Source organism: Haplochromis burtoni, unplaced genomic scaffold, assembly GCF_018398535.1.
Source record: "Haplochromis burtoni strain Fernald_Lab_line unplaced genomic scaffold, NCSU_Asbu1 Contig_168, whole genome shotgun sequence".
NCBI classification, from domain to species: Eukaryota; Metazoa; Chordata; class Actinopteri; order Cichliformes; family Cichlidae; genus Haplochromis; species Haplochromis burtoni.
The window spans coordinates 887840-909691 of NW_024582529.1; the positions used below are offsets into that span (position 1 = coordinate 887840).

The following is a 21852-nucleotide window of genomic DNA, read 5'->3' on the forward strand; positions in this document are numbered from 1 at the left end:
CTGGCTGCGCTTATGAGTCATGATACAAGTGTGCTGCCAAATGATGATCTGATGCTGATTGTTTTTGTTTGTTTGTCTGTTTGTATAAAACTATCTTGTAATAGCAGCCAGCAGGCATCGGGGAATACTGGCCCCAATATTCAGGCATTTATTTCAATGTAAGTGTTCCTACTTTCATGGTTCAGCTAACTTGATGTTTTCCAAGATAATGACCTTTTTGATTTTTACTAAACTAAAACTATTCCTGAAGAGAACCATGTAGGTTCCATGTGCCATTAATCACTCATTTTCATTTGTTATTATGCAGACAAGATTAATGCAGGCCCACAGTATGTTTGGCTGTTTTGTTCATGGCCACTAATTGTTGGTGTATGTTTGAATTTCTGTTTTCAGTGTACATAATGTGTCCTCAATCCCAGTCCGCGCGCTCCTGGGCCATGCTGCCTTTTGTGCGTGTTCGCGTGAGCCTCATTCTCCCTCCAGCCTACATCACTGTAACCCCACCAACACCAACACCCTTCACACACACACACCAGTCCCACCTCCCTATACCCGAACTACAGTGAAGCCAATTCAAGCGATTCTCCGCAGTGCTGAAGAGCAGAGTGAAGTAAAGACGGAGAAGAAGGGGGAGGAGTGAGAGAGGGGGCAGCACAGAGAGGAGAAGAGGGGAGATTCGGGGAAACACGGGATAGAGAGGCAGAGCGTGTGCGTACCGAGAGCAGTGAAGAGAGAGACCGAGATAAGGGGGAACCTGCCAGTTTGGTACCCAGGCTTCCCAGTGCGCACAGATCTCGGCTGCACCGTCCGACCAGCTCTCATCTCTGCAGGGTGAGTAGCTTCAGCTTCTGCTGTCTTTTCAAACCGCGCCTTCATTTTATTCATGTATCTCTCATTTCTTTCACGCCACTCAAACCACCTCATTTTCGCATCTGTTTTAAAGCCGCTCACACTTTTTGGGCTCGCCTCAGCGACCCCCGTGTCTTTGGATGCGCTCGTCAGGACTTTAGTTTCGGCTACATGGATGACAGATCATGCTCATGCCCATGACTGTCTTGGTGAAACATTTTTATTCCGCTAAAAAAAGCCAAGGATGTTGTATAAGAGAGTAATCTTTGTGCTCACCTCAGGTTGAGGAGGGAAGATGTGTTCTGTTGACAGCTGCTGATGAGCGTGTTTGCACGGCTGATTTCTCGCCAGTTAGTGCAGGAATGTTACTGTACCGTGATTACCGTGGTGCACTTGGAAGGAGCGCGCTGTAAAATTGTACAGTCTGAATACAGTCTGGTGAACAGCACAGTAAAGCCGCTTGGCTTCGGCGCGTGGAGGAGAGAAAAAAGGGGAGGCGGGGAAGCAAAGTGTGTGAGGTAGATGCGATCGTGTGACTGTATGTGTGCGTGTGTCAGAGAGGGAGGGGATGTGTGCACACATTTGTGTGTTTATGTGTATGTGCTCTAAAGAACTCTTGGCTGCTTCTTGGGGAACCCATCCTGTGATACTGTTCCAGCAGACTGCAGCACTTCTTATTGGGTCTCGCTCTCTCTCCTGACTTACCTGTGGATAACGTGCGTGCTCGTGCCGTTGTGAAGGAAAAAGGTAAAAATGTAGAGAAAATGTTATTTGAAGTTTGCATTTTGTCTTTTACGGTTAAGCTTCTTTGCAAATATGTCCGTTTTAATGATGAGTTTTAATTTGACACGGTATCAGAATATTTTACAAACGTAAAAAGGCAAATTTGTAGAAATAAGTTCATGTTAATCTCTACAACATGAATTATTCATCTTCTTGATGGTTTGGCAAAGAGTTTGTATTAGCTCTTGCGGTGTGTAGGATGCGAAGTAGCGATGGAAAATTCCATGGCTACAATTTGCAAGCGCTCATGGCACGAAACATTTAGGATGGTGATTTTTTAGTGTTTTCAGTTACTCATTAGGTCCCAGTGATAGATAGAGTTAGCAATGTGGGTGGTTCTAATGGAAACTCAAATTGGCATTAAATTGGGTGTAATTTTGGTTGATAAGCCGTAAGAGAAGTGGTCGATTTTAATTAAAACTGAGGTGACAACGTGAACTCTACAACCTGAAATCTGCATCACTCAGAATTCCAGAAAATTAATATTTCCGTGTGAGAGATATATTTTCTCTGCAGGCTGAGGGAAAGCGCAGCCAGAATTTGTGGTTTCTCCCTTAGAAGGCACAAATCAGAAAGGCTTTAATTTCTAACAGGAGGCTCAAATGGAACCAAGTTTGTCTCAGCATGTCCATCCAGCCCCAAGAACTCACTTCATGTTAGTATAATAAAAAAATAATCCGTGTAAGACTTATCACAACAGTGATAGAAAGTCCTTTTCAAAAAACAAAAAGCTAATAAAAAAAACTAAATGACAAACTTTCAAGTTCCATGGATAAATTATGAATTCAGTTGTTGTATAATATTAAAATGGATCTATGTAGGGCTCAAGTGCAACACTGAGAATAAAATACGATGTAGTTAAGAATAAAATATCTGAAAATAGGTGAACACACTTTTAGATAGAAAGATAAGAAAATTCATTCTAAAGCTGCCTGACATAAATACCAGCCTTCTCTGAGTTAGCATGTTCCTGCAGGTGCCACAGAGAGAAATAAAACAGTTTCTAAGTTAGCAACATTGTACTAGTTTAGGAGGCTATCACAAATTTGTTTCACCAGTTCAGTATCTGACCAATTATGGAGTACGGTCACAACCACCCCCACCCTTCTGTACCTCATGTATACTTTGGACGAAGAAAATTTCTGGCACAACTTCCAAAGTACATTTCCTACTCCATATAAGAGATTGAAGTTCCAGGAACATTGTGGTATGAAGAAAGACTTTATTCCTTGGATGTAATGAAATTCCCTTCTGACATATAGCCTAGAAGAATGTTTTCCTCATCTGAAGAAAGACACTTATTGTAAATTTCTGTGCTTAAAAAAGTTTATTGTGAAACTTTCCAAAATGAATTAAACCCACCAGAATGCAGTGAAACAGCTGCTATGGCTTTACATGTCCAAAACATTAATACTGTGTTCAAGAAATATCATCTGAAGTTAAACACGGGCCAGGCTGTACTTTCATCCTGTACTATTCTGTCCAAGAAGATGGTGCAGTTGGATAAATGTCATCTTTATGCTGTGTGTCTTTTACTTCAGAAGTCAGAACTGGGAATGACGTCATTCCCATGTTCACTGTACTGCAGTAGTATTAGCCAGAAAAGCAAGGAAACACAAGTTTTGTTATGCTCCCTAGCAGATAGAACCATTCATACAACACTAACAATACAACACAATACCTGTCTTTTTGTTATTGTTTCCACAGTTTAAAACACCACTGATGCACATTCACAGATAGAGCATGGTCAGTGGTCTGTGTGCAGTGAATCACAAGCACACAAACACAGTAGTACAGATCACAAATGTTACAGTTTTACTACCATTTGCGTCCACTGCTGCCATCGTGGATGACAAAGTCGGGATTGGTGGGGCTTTGCTGATTTTCCAAGTGAGAAGTTCGAATTTAGGTGCAACTTCCCACTTCAGTCTAAACACAGCAATTTTTAACCTTGCAGAAGAACACCTTCTCATATACAAAGCCTTTTAAAGAACTGGGACTATCACTAGAAAGAAACAATTAAAAAGATGTTGGCCCATGTGAGGGAAAAGTTTATCTAAAAATGTTAAGGGGTAAAAAAAATGTTTATTTTTTTTAAAGTATGCATTCAACAAAAATCTGAAACAGAAACACAAAAACATCAACAGTGCTGCATAATAATGATGCTTTCTGTGCGCGCCTCACTGTCACATTGTTATAAAGTATACACAAAACAAGGTTAGCCCTAATGGTTAGCATTATTTTGTTCTGTTCACTACATTCAGGTAGCAGGTGGTATCTGGAAAACACATTTAAAACAACAATTAAGTTGATAACATAAATGGAGATCAAAGGCCATAAAATATGTTTAAAATGTTCACATCATCTAAAAGTAGTTGGTGTCATTCCCCAAGAATCAAATATCAAATGGTTCCTAGATTACTGTAACAAACCACCGAGCAAGCTAGCAAGGAGAAACACAGCTGCCAGTTCTCCCGATTCAAACCAAACCTGGTCCTGTACAGCAGACAAGGTGGTCAGGTATAACAGACAACTGTTAACTTCTCTGCACATGTTTATAGACCTGTGGTTGTATGAGACATGAGGTATCATTATCTTCAGTAGGCGTGCTGTTCTCTGAGGTGAGGCGAAATGAATCATACTCTAACTTCAGTTGTTTAAACAGCTGATTGATGGTATGAGTCACTGACAATGGCAGGGTCAGTGCTTCATCTTCCACTGGGTTTACTCAAGGTACTGTAAAGTGCTTCACACAGCACTGCTGTCATTGAAAAGCCCACAACTTAAACTACAAGATGAAGTTTAAATTGCACCTGCAACGTTAGTAAAATTAAATTAGAATGATGTAATTGCAAACCAGTGTGGTTACTGTTGCTACTTAAATGAAAAGTCCATTTTAATCTAAGGAGTAGACAGTGACTGTAGTTGGGTATTAACTGGTTATAATGTTAATAATGACATAACACTTTTATCTTATTAATATGACATTGTTAAATGTTCTTTCAAGATCGACAATAACAAAACTTGGTTAAAAAAATATTGTAACACAGGGCTTAAAATAGGATTGAAAGCTACACAGTAAAACCAACATCATATGACATGAGAATATACTTCTGAATTCTTTAAGATGACTATAGAAGCGCTAAAACAACTAAAACAGGACAGATAGAAAGCTGCCTCATAATTGATGATTTTCTGAGGCGATATTTTGCAGTATCCAGCACCAAGAGTGAGTCATTGAACTCTTGGAATCGTACAGTAACAGCAAACTGATCTGAAACTGAGTTGATCCTTGAAGGCACTGCTCTGTCTGCAAATTTAAGAAAATTTGTCTTTTTGCAACTAAGCTGCGCTGATAGTTACTAATGGATGAAGAAGAAATTAATGAATTAAGAATGAAAAAAAAGAAATTATGCTACGTTTTAGGAAGGTGGTGTGAGGTGGTTGGTTTGGTGTCAGACATTGGAGAACCCACCTCTTACCATTTTCAATCATTTGTCTGTTGTTTCTTAACTACAAATTTAAACTTAAACAAGAGTCAGCATGTCAGTTTGTAAAGACTGTGAAAAACATTTCCAGTGTGAACATGCGATAAGAAAACGGAAACATGCAGCGGAAGTAGATCGCCCATTTTGCTGTTAGTTTGAAGGAATGGCTGAAATTAGGTTAAAGATATACCAGAGGTGGGACAAAAAGCAAAAGTGTTTCCAAACCCTTTATTTAGCACGTGTATATATATAAAAGGAAGAAGGCTAGCATTACCATGACATTATACGAATTAACACAGTTGTGCTTGTGATAGCTGTGCTGCTAACATTAGCACTACCATCAGTGACAAATATGGACACTTCTTTCAAACTAACCCAGTTTCAGCGCACGTGTAGATGACGGATATCAACTCACACAGTGCCGTGTTTCTGTTCCAGCTGAGCACTTAAATATTAAACCACCAGGCCCTTAAGCTGCAGCACAGTATTGTACTGAGATACAAGATTTACTTATATAATGATTCGATGTGGCATCTCTAATCTGAGGGAAGCAAGCCAAAATAAAAGCCCCATCCCATCAAAAAGGCCACTAGCAAAACAATGGCTCAGGGAAAGTAATATGGACCTGTATAATACTCAGTTGCCTCCTTCAGGGTGTCTTTTTGATTTCTCTCTAACTGCTTCAGGATCGTGTCCTCTATTCTCTGGTAATCCTGCAAATGTCCATAAGGGATCACTTCCATAATATTATTAATACATAATATTGTAGGAAACAAGAAGTACACAAGAATGCTTGGTAGAAAAGGTCACACCCTCCATATCCTATTATACTTATAGCCAAGCATTCTGAGTGGGTGAGCTTATGGGATTGGCAATAGCAGTCCCAATCGCCTATAATTCTATAGTTCTAAATGCATGAGATGAAGGGCTTTCCAGTGTTTTAAATCTGACTAAACCAAGACTAGCTATAAATTGCTAGCTTTGCACTCATCAGCAGTGTTGCATTTTCAGTGTTTGAATCATACAAGGTCAGTTCGTCTTCAGGCCAGTCACAGCTCAGTGTGAGCTCAAACCCAAATTATACGAAATTCACACTGAAGGTGAATGAAACTGTGTGTGACTGGACATGGAGAGATTCTTTTCAGGGTTTTGTGAATGCTGCTATGCACAGACATGCACTGCAGGATGTGTCACACTTAACACTGCCTGCCTGCCAGCCCTGGTGCATGCATGTGTGTGACATAGTATTTGTGTATGCGTCCGTGTGCATGTGTGTGTGTGTGGACTTTCCTCAGTTTTTGGGCCAAGGTCTTTCCCTCTAAGCTCTCATTCATTTTTCTTCTTCCTCCTCTTTTATTATTTCACTGCATGTCTGCTTTTCCCTACCTGTCTTTAGCACAGTAGCAGGCAGTCTCTCATAGGCTCCTTCTACTGTGTGTGTGTTTACCTGCTGCATAAGCTAATTATCTTTATCAGTCCAGAAGTCATTCTACGACCTATAGGATGACATTTGTTTCCCAAAGCTTTCTTTTTACAAGTACCGCTTTCTTTCTCAGCTAAATTCCATGAAAAGTCTTAAAGGATTGTGATGCTATTTTTCTACGTTGTTTTCCTCCTTTACCCTCCTTCCACATTCCCTCTCCTTTTTTCTCCCTTTCTTTTTCCCACTCTTTCCTGATGTAACTGCTTTCAGAATTAATTTCCTCCTTTTCACCCTGATCTTCTTCTCCATAATCCTTTTGACCAGTTCTTCTGTGTCATAGCACACAGTCCAACCCCTTCCTTTGCTTCTTTATTCCATTTATAACTAAATCTGGAGTTCTTTCATGCAGTAGATGCATCTGACCTTCTAGCCCTTATATTTTCTTCTTCCTCTTCTTCCCTCTTTTCCCTCTCTTCCTCTTTATGTGGTCTTTCATTCTTTCTATCTTTAAATATCTGTCTCTTCCCCTGTCAGTTGGCATGAGGCTCTCAGTGCTGACAGAGAGACATATTGCCTTCTCAACAGAAAACAACCCTCCACCCCACCCCCAGCATTAGCTAACTAACCTGGGAACGCCATCTGCGGAGCCCTGCCCGGCACCATGGGACACGTGGACGTTTCGTGGTGCTCAGCAGTTGCTTTGCCTTGCTCCACACTGACCTATCGCTGCTGCAGAGTCTTTTATCTGTTTCTTGTTTAATTATTTGCCAGTTCCAGATTTTAGGGCCAATATTTCAGTCCTCTCAGGGTTTTCTGAACTAGAAGTTTCCTAGAAGTCATAGCAAATGACGGATACGTTAAATTTGATGTGGGTGAAAAAAAGCAGTCGTGATGCCCAAATTCAGTACTACATAACAGTGAGTCACCAAAAGATTATTATAAAACAAAACACTAATTTAATTAACTTGTTTAATTACTTATATAGTATTACAGTATAACTTTCATCTGAGGATGTGATGTTCTACTTGATTGTTTTAAAGCTTTCTTTGCTCCATGCGGTTTTAAAGTCTAGTTTAAATTTCTGCTTCCAGCATTTATGATTTTATTTTGTAATCCTATCCTGTTTTACACTTTAGTAATTTCTGCTGTATTTGGTTTTCCATCAGTATTCAGGCACCAGAGCTCAGTCAGCTCAGGAATCTTCTATCGTTTATCCACTTTTTTCCTTTTGTCCCCTACATGATTTTTTGTTAACACTGAATTGAGATTTGGGTAGTCAGGTCTTCCCAACAGCCGGAGGGAAACAGTTTGCAGTGTGAAAAACTTCCAACAGAGTAAAAAAAATCCAGAATGAAGCATTTATAAACTTGTGAACTGAAACAGTGAGCATTTTATGAGAACAAATGGTGACAGTGGCAACAAGATATGAGGTGCTATCAACAGGAAAAACAGGAAAACTGCGGCATGGATACATGTGCAGCGAGAGTTTTGTCACTAACATTTGAAACAGTTAAATGGCAGTTTTAATGCTATATTGCTGTAAACTAAACTAAATTATTTTGACACAGTTTAAACTACATGAAAGTGGCTTAGCCAAAAACTGCAGCATTATAACACCAATAACATTAAAGTTCACTATAAAATGGATTATTTCAATTATGTTGCGGACTTTTTTAGCAAGTAGCATTTTCTGTTCTTTTTCTTCACCTTTGTTCTACCACTTGATTGTGCTGTTTGCCAAAGCTGGAACAAATTATGACCTATGAGCCTGTATCCAGATCTTCTTCTCACTGATATGTTACATCTTGGTAAATTTAAATCCCTTATTTGCCTTTTTTTTTATTAACAGCTGCAATGCCATTCTCCTGATTTGACCACGAAAATCATTTTAGCATAAGCTGCTATGAAAATGAAAGTTAAATAAACTCCCTGAACATTTGCTTTCAAATTGTAAAGAATCCCTTTCTCAGTGAAACCCAGTGTCTTTACAGTTGAGATTAATCCCTAATTATCTTCAAAATTAAATGTTTTCATCAAATTCAGCTCAGTCCAGCTTGTCATTGTGTCACACAGTACTACAATCATAACTTTGTTCATTTAGTAATAAGCACAATTACCAACACAAATGCAACATCATAATCACCTTAAAGAGGTTTTATAGTAGATAAAAACCATCTCTTGACTGTACTTCACAATGGTCTTCTTATTAAGTAAATGGCCTATTTCCAGAAATTAATTCAAATATCCAAAGCTCCTGATTAAGAGGAACTTATTATCACTCATACACTGACAACCCTGTTTTAATGCCTTAATTAGTAAGGGACACTAATTCATTAAGATGGACTTCATTGGGGATACTTCTGAGCTTCCAATAAAATTGGAATTAGTAATAAGTTCAAATTAATATATTAATTGTCATAAGGAATATTGGAGACATTTGCTTGGTAACGAAGATGATTTCACATTTTGGGATGTGCATATTTAACATTTTGTACTGAAGGACCACAGGTGATGGGCTAACAATGTTTCAGGTTTATGACTGTGATAATTCACTGTACCTAAGTTATAGAACAGGAGTCCCCAATCCCAGGTTTTAGATCTCACCCTGGGTCAACACACCTGAATCAAATGATTGGTTCATTACCAGGCCTCTGGAGAACTTCAAGACACATTGAGAAGGTAATGTATCCATTTAAATCAGCTGTGATGGCTCAAGGACACATCTAAAACCTGCAGGGACACCGGCCCTTGTGGACAGGGATTAGGGACCCCTGTTATAGACTCTTGAGCTTAATCACAACAAGATTTTGGCTTCTGGGGATAAAGATTTACAGGAAATGGCTATATAATGGATTGGACTGGAAACTATGGTGAAGAGGCGTCTTAGTTAGTACTATTTTATAATTTATGGGGGAAAATATTGACTTTAGCCGAAAAGAAATGTTTTAAGAACACCATGATACCCTCTTCATTTCTTCTGGGTAAGTCAGTGTTCGGTCAGTATTGCAGTTCTTGTCAGGTCAAGGTAGTGTTTGAAGAAACAACTACTGATTCAGCATTTAAGAGAAGACGAGTGTAAACATTTCAGTTCAGTACATATGATAGTGCTTTTGTCAAAACACACCTAAGCAACATAAACAAAAAGTTGAGGAAGTGTAATTTGTCAAGAGAGTGGAAAATCAGAGACGTAGAGTGTAATGTAGAGATTTTCAGCACGGCAGCAGTGGACAGCTCCTCAAAATGCTCCACTGCTGGAATCTCCAGAAAATGTTCTATTAAATGTTCACGATTCTACAGCAGGAAATCACTGAAAGAGCAAAAACAATACCCCCAAATTATTAATTATGGTTCAAAAATGATGATTATAGGCTGAATTTAAAGTGTCCTTATTTGATTCTCTGCATTCCAATTAGAGAAAAAGTGGACTCAGGACTAGTTTTGGTATTAAAATTAGAATTAATTAATTAAAATTAGACTGTGCTCAGTCCTTTTCTAACCACTTCATTAATCCACGTTACCTGTATCCTCCTCCTTTTTTCCCATTAAACATTTTCCCTCTTGATTAAACTTTTCCTCTTCTTTCTGTCTCTCCTTCCTTCCTTTATAACTTTCCACCTCTTTAGAAAGTCGCTTCCCATTACACTCCTTTTAATTGCTGCCTTTCTTTACCTCACCTCCTATTTTCTTCTCATTCCCTTCTTAACCATCTATGTCCCATCTGTCCTTTCTTCCCCTTCACCTTTTATCCTCCACCCTCTCCAACCCTTATTATGTTCCCTTATAATCATTTCCCCTTTTTTCCACCCACTTTTCTCTTCCCACTTTCCCTTCAGTGCTTCCTTTCCACATCATTACTTCAGGCTGTTTGTTTCTTAGCACCTCTTCTCTATTCATCTGTAATTCATTACATCGCCTCTGCTCCTGGATTGTCCCTGCACACACATAGTTAGCAGCATGGTGCAACCTGGGAATTGTGGTTGTATTCTCAAGGCTTAAACTACAAAGAGAACCTCATCCCAGCCCATTTGTTGTCTGCTATCTCAGCAAACACAGGGCTGGTAGTAGTGTGTGTGTGTGTGTGTGTGTGTGTGTGTGTGTGTGTGTGTGTGTGTGTGTGTGTGTGTGAGAGAGAGAGAGTAAAACTCTCAGAAACATTTATGCACTGACCCAGCAGATCTTGTCCTCCAAACCCACATTTCTTCAAGCTTCTGCCTCTCTAGTGTTTTAAAGCTAGCTCATGACCAGAATCAGAATCAAACCATTTTATTAATCCCACAAGGCAATGCTTTCTAAAGATGCTCAATTCCATTACAAATATGAACAACAGAATATATGAAGATGAAAAAAAATGTCAACTCAGTCCAAGGAGCAATATACTAAAATATGAATTCCATATAAAGTTCAAACAATGGTTTAAAATACTTTTTGTTGAAAATAAGATTTTTCTTTAACTCAAGTTTACAAATGGTAGTCTCGGGAGACTGAAAAAATATGTCCCAAAAACTGCAATTCCATAATTGGCCACTAGAGGCTGACTGTAAAAGAAGTCAGTACCCTGTTAGAAGTGTTATACTCTGGTACTGCCTTTCATTAACAGCAGCTGTACCAGTAATAAACCTTATTTAAAGTTCATCTGTTTACATTTTAGGGTTTAAATTTTGCATTAGTGTGGATGCGACCACTTTAACTGCACAGTGGATGCTGACACAGGAGGCTGCCACACATACTTTACATAAAAGATGGATGCACATTCAAGCTCTAAAAGTGAAAGCATTGAGGAAGTGTCTTAAACCAGATTTGTGTTATTATTTTTTTTAATCACCATCATGGAACAACTTCTATAAATGCAATAAGCCAGACTCTTATGTAAAACTAAGGACAAAGAAAAGTTGTCTCACTTTAGCACCTCAGTAAACACGCTATGGCCTCAATCGTGAGATTCAATTGTTTTTAAAATAACATTTTTTTAAGACTCAAACAGGACAATAAAGCACAGCTTTCTTCAGACCGCTTTGTGATTGACGAGTTGTTGTTGTATTAGCTGTTGTATTAGCTCGCAGTGTCTCTGATTGAATGTGATTCCATTGCACTGTTCAAATCACGATTAAAAACCCACTTATTCAATCTTGCCTTTCCCTCTAGTTAATATTTCTTTTATGATTTTATATCATGCACTTTTATGCTCATTTAAATTCTTGTTTGCTCTGTACCTGTTGCTTTCCTATGAATTAGTGACAGTTATCTGCTTGCATATTTAGTACTTGCTTTGGTCCTATTTCTATTATCCTCCTCCTATACTCTATCTTACTTGTTAAGCACCTTGGCATACCCTTGGTTTTTAAGTGTGCTTTATAAATAAAGTTTATTATTATTATTATTATTACTCTCAGTATCTCAGTGAGATCTACTCACTGCTCACTGCATCTGCTGTTCCCTCGGTCGTGACTCAGGAATCTGAGTTTTATAACTTCACTTTGGGTTTCAGCTTGTTTACTTTCTGTTTTGTGACTCTTTATGGATTTAGTATATTCTGAGTTTCTTTTCTTGTTGTTTTGTTATATTTGACTTAAAGGTTGTTTCCTGTTAGTTCCCTCTTGTGTTCCCCAGTGTCCTAGTGTCATCAGCATGTGCTCTTTGTTTTTCCACATTCCCCTGTCTAGTCCTTGTGTTCTCCCCTATGTCAAATTAACCCTTGTTCCCCATTCAGGTCTGTCTTCCTGTTTTGTTTTGTTTTTTGTGGTAACTGTTATTTTCCTCGGCTTGTGTTGTGTTTACTTCCCTTTCCTCTATAGTTTCCAACCATGCGTCCCACCTATTTCCTTTCACCTTTAATTATTTCATGTGTATTTATCGTCTGTGTTTCCCTCTGTTCTTTGGCATGTCCAGATGGTAGTGTCTTTCTTTGGTCTGTATTCCCACTGTTTTTACTTTGAATCAAGTTCCTGCTCTGCAAATGTTTCAGTTTTTGTTTGCTTTTGGACTACCAACAAAAAGGTTGTGTTTTTGTCTTTGAGACCTGTCACCTGCATTGAGCCCCTGATCCTGCTTGTCACACTGCCAAATCTGGTTTCAGAAGAGCAAGGTGAAAATGTCCAAAAGTGTCAATATTTGTCTATATTTTAGATAGTCTGTAAGTTGCTACTCTTCTTCTCAGTAGGGATTGTAGTACTTAACAAATACAAAATAACCCGACTCACTACAAAAGTTAATTGTAGCTTACTAACAGCTGATCTGAGATGTTTGTGGTTTAGTTCTGTAGTGAGATCAAATTTAGCATTTTTTAGTTAATCAGCCATAATTAACAGGCATCTGTCTCCATGTGGTGCACCCATATAGTCTAACCAATCTCATTAGCATTAGCTGATAACTTAGCATTTCATTTCTTAAACCAAATATGATGATGTCTAAATCAGAGAACATACAACTAAAGATGAGGTTTCAGAACCACAAACTAGTGGGTTATGTGACTGCTTTCATCGCTGATTTACAGTCTTTGAAAATTTACCACAAACTTCTAACATAAGTCAGTGCTGACAAACTAATTCCTCCAAATAAAAAAAAACAGTTTAGAGCACAGGTGTCGAACAGGAGGCCTCGAGGGCCGGTGTCCTGCAGGTTTTAGATGTGTCCTTGATCCAACACAGCTGATTTAAATGGCTAAATTACCTCCTCAACATGTCTCGAATTTCTCCAGAGGCCTGGTAATGAACTAATCATTTGATTCAGGTGTGCTGACCCAGGGTGTTATCTAAAGCCTTGAGGCCTGGTCTTCGACACCCCTGGTTTAGAGTGAAACAATTAAATGCCCAAAGAAGGCAAATAAATAAATTAAATTAAATAAAAAAAAAATAAAAACATGACAACTTCTTCATGCCTTTCAGTACAAACATTTCAGACACGTAGGTTAGTTAGGACAACTATCTACTCTGTAGTGCAATGCCACCAGTCTGAAAGTCATCAACAGAGAGTGAAAAAGGCTGAATGAAGTAATCTAAAAGCCCACAGAGTGAGACAGTTATCTGAGTCCCGCAGGTACTCGACTGTGTCTCTTCTGGTCTAAGTGGTGGATGGATTTTTGTGTTTTGAGTCAGCAGCACTGAGCGCCTGATTGCCTCTCGTGTTGAGTCTGACATTTGCAGCACTAAGACTGATGCTTATTTACTTGAGCACCAATCACTTTTGTCTTTTTCAGAGGATGTGACTTTGGGAGGCAGTGACGTCTCTGAAAGTGTCCGTGACGTCTTACTCGACTGTGCAGAAAGGGCAAAGTCACTGTCCTCGCTTTGCTTTTCCTTTTTATAACAAGTCAAGGTATAACTCTGACTGTGCATGTGACTGCAGATTTTGTATGTTTGGAGTCATGTATTTATACTGAGTCCTTCTTCAAAATGTATGTGTTGCCTGAAAAATTAATGCAGGTTATACTCTCTACAGTTTGTTCAAATTTTAAAAAGACATAACCTTTTCATAAGCTTAGCTATTTGAGATCTTTGGTCCTTGGCTGAGTTCTTAAAGCTAAAGCTAAACTAGTTTTTATTAAAGTCAGGCATTGATACTCCCCAGAAATTCTGCTTCTGTGCACATCCTCATGTCTCCTGTTCGTTTGCAATCTCCTACACGTGTGCACTCGCACGTACACCATCATATACTTAGTGCCATCATCTTCGCAGGAGGTTTCTGTTGATGGATGTTTTACCATATCAAATATTTGTAATGGGTGAGTTATGCTTGGGTGAGCGACTTCTCTCTGACACTGCTGAATGTGCTCTGCACCGTCTTACTTGAGCGATGATGTCACGCCTCACTCTTCCTCTTGCTTCCTTTCGCTTCAATTCTGATCTTGTCTCCTGACTTAATTTTGTTCTTGGCTGGTCTCTTATCGGCCTCACCTCATAAACAGCATCGTAAAAGTCAGTGTACCTCCTTTAACGCCCTGTTTTCACTGTTATTTATTAATAGTAATGCATGAAAACCATTCAATGTAACCATAAATATCCTCTTCAAAAAGAGCAATGTCTGCCTTTTATATGAAATTAAAATGTTTTTGAAAATGGAGACGACGTTTGTTGTGAGACCTACAGCAGTAAAGCTGCTGCGTTTCTGCAGACTCTTCACACTGAGTTCACGGAGTTCAGCAGGTTGACTTGTGTTCTGTGTTTGATGGTAAAATCTAAAATTAATTGAATAACTTTGTCATTGTTATCTTTTTTTTTTAAAGCCTCATCACACCTTTAAAAGTTCGGTCCAAAAATAATGCAGATACTTTTCAAAGTAAAAGGCTTAATTTCGGTGATACACTATTATGTGTTGCTTCAGAGAACATGTTCACAAGTTTTGTTGTTTGAAACTTGGGAACATGTTTAAAGAAAGGTACAAAATAACATGTGACTGAACTTACATGATATGTGGAGACAGGAAACATTTCCAAATTTCTCTTATGTTATTTCTAAACAGCATCATAAAGACCAGCTGCAAAATGTGTCTTTAGATATCATGGAAAGTTGACAGAGATGGCAAATCCTGTTAGACTTCCCTTATATACGTACATGATGCTATATGTATAATGTACATATATCTATATGTGTGTAATGTAAATATGTCTACCTTCTGTGTCCACTGACCCCTTCACACAGTGAACAAGGGAACACAGTGAGGTTGTGCCCTTCCTCAAACTAGCAGTTGTCTTGACTTGAACCCTCAACAAAGGAAAACAGAAGTTCCACTGAGCCCGACGCTTTTAGGCCTCCACAAAATACAGACACCTTACCTTTGTTCCACTCCCCCACCTTATTACAGGGACCTACTCAAAGTAAATCCTTCACAAAAATCTTTCACTTTGCCTTGTGAAGCTTTTTATGTTTGACCTGTCTTATATACATGATGCTATTTGTGTAATATATGATGTCATTGTTAGTTTGAGGAAGTGCAGAGCCCCACTGTGTTCCCTTGTTCACTGTGTGCAGGGGTTTGTAGACAGAAAGGAGAATACTGAAAATGTTCTGTGGAAAGATAAACATCAGAAGTGTATGATCATACCTGCTCTAACAGGTGTGCTCGTCTCTCTTCTCCTTCATATCACGTATTTCCATAATAAATGTCTCCTGAGGGATTATTTCATCTCCTGGATGACTGCTTCTCATTTTCTCTACATGAGGAAAAAACTGGTTTTACAAGATTTCCAAAACACAAAGACAAGAAGGAAAAAATAGGTGATTCTAAAATTGATCTTATCATAAATCAGTGCTTTTTACATGTGTTGTCACTGAGGATCAGGAGCTCAAACTGTGCATACATGTGTATTTTGTAGCTGATGCCATTTTGTTTGTCATGAGTAAAGACCATGGCAATTATCGAACTGCATTAACGCTTCAGCCTCAGCTTTAATTAATGGTTCCCACTGTACACCGCTGAAGGTGAACTGGACTGCAGGTGGCCTGCCAATTAGTATAAATTTATGCATGCTCGTAGCAGAGACAGTTGCATTATTTCTCTAATTTATGTCCGTGTAAAAGTAGCTCACAGCTGAAAATTGAAAGCCGGTTTTCGAGCATGTTCGCTGCCTCAGTCCTCAGCATGTTGAATGTGACCTCCATTTTGACTGGATGTATGAAGCCCTGTCGTGTTTCTGTGTACATGAGACCAGGATGTTTTTCAGCTTGTCAACAGTTGAAGTGATACATGGCAGAGGCAGCGTTTCTGCCACCTAGTGAGTGCCAACCTGCAATGCATGTGCATGCAATGCAGGAACCTGACACACCGAATACGAGAAGAAGCTGATCAGCCAGTCACAGTGTGAGCGTTGCCAAAATCATTTTGGCTACTTACTGATCCTCAGCAGCATCCAGAAGATTGAAAAACAAAACTGTGACCAGACCACAATTTTAACTATTAGTGAAAATTATTTATTATTTACCAAAGCTTTGCAGCTTCCATATTTTTTCTTTTATTTGTTAATGTTCTTTTCCATTCTTAACTGTGTATATATGCAATGAATTAACTTTGAGATATTATGATTATTGAATGAATTAACTTTGAAGAGAACAAATTTTTGACACAGCCTTTTATTCTCAAACAATCAGGACCTCAGTTACTGTAGGATCAAAGTCATCCCTGTTCTCACTCTCACTCGTCAAATGATGTTTTGTTTCTCCCTTGCAGGAGATGACTTGTTAACACCTCAATAAACTTTTCTTCATTTGCCTTCTGTCATTTTTTGCTGAACTCAAAATATTTCCGAGCATAATTTGTCACATTGTTGTCTTTCCTTAACTTTTTTTCCTTTCTTGTTTTAAATTTTCAGGTCCGCTTCTCAATCTTTGCAAATTTTACAGTCTTAACGACACACACATACACACACACACACACACACACACACACACACACACACACACACACACACACACACACACACACACACACATCACATAACATACACATCACATATATATATATATATATTATATATATATATATATATATATATATATATATAATAGATTAATATAATATATTTAATATATATATATATATATATATATATATATATATATATTACAAATCATCTTAAATATCTTAAAATTTCAGGATTGGTATACACATTGCTATTTTACTTCAACAATGTGTATTCTTTCAGAGGGACGGACAGAAAATATCCAAAATGTACATATGTACATATAAGTGTTGGACATTTTTAATAAGACAGCAATTTCTGATTTATGGAGAGATACAAAAAGACATTATTGCTCTTAAAATCTTTGACTTTAATATGAAGAATGTTAAACACTGGATAAAGAGGCTCAAACGTTCAAGGTCTAGTTTTGAAAATGATGGATTTTATAACATATTTAGAGAGAAGGTGTTGCATTTGTGTATTTAAGGATCCAGCTTCATAAAATGAAAAATATTTGTTAAATTGCTGCTTGATATAAGCAGTTAACCTGAATGTTATACTGCCTTTCAACAAGAAAGTGGTTTATTTTTTCTTAGGTTGTCCATGCACATATTTCATAGCTGAGGTCAGTGAAACTCAAGACAGGTTGTGTGTCCTCGTCATCTCTTCTTTTCCACATTTTTTTTAACTGACACCACAGAAATCAATAGATAATGCTGTACTGTGTCAGGGCCACCACCAAGGGGGTGTCCACACCCCCAGATTTCCTGCCCCCCAGCAAGACTGTTCTTTTTGGTAATACTATTTATAAACGTGAGCACAAGAGAGAGGAAAACACCCTACAATGAGTTGAAACATTAATTCTGTTTTTTTGTGCCGCCCCACTATTTGTAGGCCCTCCCGCCCCCGATCTGTGGTATAGCTCTTTTTTCCCCCTCTTTGATTAATTTGTTTAATCCAGCAAATTAATTCACTGTTTTCTCCTCCTTGTCTTCCTGCATGCTGATCCCTGCTGTATTTATCACAAGCAACACTGATCACCGTGATTTTATCTCCTTTCTCCTCAGATGAGTTCATTCAGTACGAGGGCGCTGACACTTCTCTCGTCGGTTTTTGGGGCCTGCGGTTTGCTGTTGGTGGGCGTCGCTGTGTCGACAGACTACTGGCTGCTGATGGAGGAGGGAATCGTCCTGCAGCAGAACCAGACCACTGAGGTCAAGATGGCGCTGCACTCTGGCCTCTGGAGGGTCTGCTTTGTGGCTGGTTGGTAACAGTTCCACAGTATAAAATTAATTATATTTACATAAACTCAGTTTAGTTATATTTTAAGTCAACTGGTAATTATAAAGATAATTTGATGCCATTAATTTCAGTTGTTTATACATTTATTCTGCTATCCCACAGCAAAGTTCTTTTTTTGCCATGAATATACTTATTCTTCAAAAATCAGACACATTATTAAACAAAACAATTTGTATAGATGTGCATGTACAGCAGGCTACCCATTTTTTAATAGTCCTGCTCGCCTTCTTTCATATTTATTTTATTGCATATTTATTTTATTTGTCAAAGTGTGGCTTTTGATCGGCATTTCAAGGATAAAATGCTAATGTCTGGTTTGAAATATACACACAACAGTGAAAAACATATGGCAGCAATTCATGAAACGTGCAACCCAAAGGGAGAGCCTTATCTTTGCCATTCAGTCTAAGGCTCGCAGCTGGTACAGTTAAAGTTCACCTCGTCTGAGGGACTAACATTATTGAATTTTCTCTCTTAATCCACTCTTTTTGCAAAAAAAAATCAGTCTTAAAATAAACGCTGAGCACTGCATCTGTTCCACACTGCTTCCATAGACAGTTATGAATCGAAGTGAAACAGTTAAAATATATTGATTTCATGTTGCACAATGTTTACAATGAATTAACTTTTTTCTTGGCACACTGGTTCAAATAAATTTTGCTCTGTCACATTTGTTGTGTTCAAGGCTTAAACAATGCATGACAGCTGCTAATGAAAACAGCATTAGCAGCCGTGCACATGGTAACCTTCATGTGCAACAAGGACCCGTGTCCTGACTGACTGCAGAGGAACAGAAACTGAGTTAGACTACCTTTATCCCTTTCTCTACAGACAAATGCTGGTACCCAATGTGGAGCATCAAAAAAGAGGGCAGGAGAATAAATACACGTATATGTGTGTTGACTCAGCAGGGATAAAAGCTGAGGATCGTTATTTGATGCCAGAAAGCCGTGACACATTTTCCAGACATCTTTACCATAAATTGATGCAAAAATGTTCATTAAAAAATTCACCATAATGCAGGAATTTCTCTGGTAGATACTGAGACCCACCACAAAGTCAGTGGCTTCTAAGTTGGAGCCAATGACATCAGTGGCTATTGGCGGGGCTTCACTGTGAGGTGCTGCAGCCCACAGATTTTTCCATTACAAAAATTACCCCCAGATAAGCTGTATAATACTCAGTCAGGAACAGAAGTATTAGAGACATTTTGAGTGCCCTGAGTGTCCTGAAACATCACAAATATTTAACTTGAGCATATTATGGGCATTAAACTCGTAAATAAGATCCAAACATGACATCAGCTGTTGGATGATGCCTAGCTAAAGACTATGCCCAAATCTAACTTCTTAAAATAAGTACAATATTTATTATGAATGGGAGAAAAGGTCACCTCTGGCAGAATTTGGCTTTGTTAGATAATTGTTTTTGAACCGAATGATAAAAACGGTATTTTCACTCGTACACGCAAACAAACACCAGCAGGCAGGACACCGAAACACAAATAGCTGTCCTTATTGCAGTAGCTGTCTCTGTCTTTCGGGTCATGATGGTGTTGCTCTGGGGAGGTGGCCATGTTTGTGTTTCCCTGTTGTCTGACGCCTGGTACAAAAGGTCAGAGGAGGGAAAACGCCAGTGGCATTTGGAAGAGAGTGTGTGGGTGAGAGAGGGAGGAGAGCTATCACATTTGTCTGCAGATTTGTGCATCGTTTTCTGTTATGTTTTTGTATACATACAGATGTCAGGTTTGCGTGTTGTGTATTGCATGTGTGTGTCTGTGGCTACAGTTTGAGGTTAATCGTTGTGTCTGCATTCAGCTCCTCTCCCTCTCTGCTCAGACCTTGTTTTCTCCCGAACCTCCTGACCTCCATCTGTCTCTGCCTCTAATTCACTTTTTCTCTCCTTTCCATTCTCTGCCTCCCTGTTTCTGTTTTTTTAAACTCATTTCTTTTGAGATGCCTCGCTTCTCTTTCACCTCTCATTTTATTTGTCCTTTCTAAATCTCTTTGTCTCCACTGTCGCTCTGTCTCAGTCTGGCTGTCTGCCCTTTCTCTGGGTTTTTATAACCTCTTTGTTTGTTTATACTGGTTTTATTTCTGCATGCGCATAATCCCCCGACTGTTTGCCACCCAAACAAGTCCAACCGTGCTACCCGCTTGTGGCTTTCCTTTTTCTCGTCTTTCTTTCTTTTTCACTTTTTTCTTTCCCCCCCAGGGTCCGAGAAGGGCAGATGTGTGGCATCGGAATATTTCACAGAGCCAGAGATAGAGATCACAACAGAAAACACAGCCAACATACTCAGTAAGTCACTTTCATACACACACAGACTCTTATATTTATTTGAAATTTCAAAGCTTCTACCTTCTTTTAAATCTGCAACTAGAGAAATAGTCTCTCGTAGGAAGACAGACCAGACTCACCAACATTTCTGTCTTTACATCTGTTTCACATCAGTCTATTATTACAGTTGTTTGCTGATTTGTCTTCTCAGTGCTAAATAGAGCTGTGACTCTATGAGTCACTCAACAACAGACACACAAAACACATGCATACATATCTTTTGTTGACTTAAATATTCCTTACACGTGGTTTTTGTGATGCCTTGTGTGGGTCTGTAACATAAGAACAAAGGAAAGAGGAGAGCGTTGCATGGCTCTGATGACTGATCTGACAGGTGCTCTCTGGTGGTTCAGGTAGAAATAAAAAAAAACACTTGTTACTGGAAGATATTATGTGGGGCAATTATGAAAATGTCTTTGATTAAACAGAATAGTTAATTACCATTAAAACATTAAAACACTTCTCCTAAAGACAGAACACCTATTTGTGCAACATATGGAGTATATATGTCTGGAAGAAAATGTTTATACATGTGATATACAGATCAGAAGGTCAGAAGTTGTTTCTAAAGGCTTACATGTTGCTTACAGTTCAGGGTATATGTGAAGTTTAATACTGGACAGTGGAATTTCTTTCATCAGAGTTAAAACACTGTACAAATGGTAAACATAAAAATGACAAACATTTAACAATTTAACTCTAACAAATACAGTTTTTTGTTTTATGTGTTTGGTTTTGCTACATTAGATCATTGCATGTCTCCACCACTGCACCACTTTCAAGAGATTTATATAACAATAATATTACAATTTATTCATGTCACATTTCAAACGTTGGTTACAAAGTGCTTTACAAAACGCAAAAGAGTTGACACCCAGGGTCACAACCCCACGATGTGTTTAATAAACAGAGTTAAAACAGCAACAACAAATACAAATGTTAAAATAGAAAAGTTAAATAAACACTGAATAATACAACAATAAATTAATTAATAAATTACTTAATATAAATTATTTATAGTAAAAGAGATTTCTAATGTCAATGGATGTTTTTTTCCTGGTTAAATACGATTAAAACAGAAAGTGCCTTCTTTAATGAGCTGATGGAACGGTTAGACCAGTCTGACCTGAGAAACAAAGGCAGTGGCTCAAGTCGTGAGGCCTGAGTAAAACTGTAATGGATGCAGAAGGGAGGCCATGTAAATGTAACTAATGTCAATTTGATATCAAATGTGTATAGCCAGTGTGGCCTTGTAAAAATGGGATGTGGGATGCAAT

General features: G+C 38.4%; 1 protein-coding gene across 2 annotated transcripts in view; it reads left to right on the forward strand.

Annotated features, from left to right (window-relative positions):
- The first annotated feature begins 454 nt into the window (after nucleotides 1–454).
- LOC102307775 (voltage-dependent calcium channel gamma-7 subunit) overlaps nucleotides 455–21852 on the forward strand; it is a 42759-nt gene continuing 21361 nt past the window's right edge. Inside the window, exons 1-3 of one of the 2 annotated variants that reach the window (XM_005933744.2) lie at nucleotides 455–831; nucleotides 18001–18196; nucleotides 20450–20536. In XM_005933744.2, coding sequence (XP_005933806.1) covers nucleotides 18001–18196; nucleotides 20450–20536 — 283 coding nt within the window. In that variant the 5' untranslated portion in view covers nucleotides 455–831. Of the gene's footprint in view, nucleotides 832–1332; nucleotides 1597–18000; nucleotides 18197–20449; nucleotides 20537–21852 lie in introns of those variants that run through there. The other variant, XM_005933745.3, reaches the window with a different exon arrangement.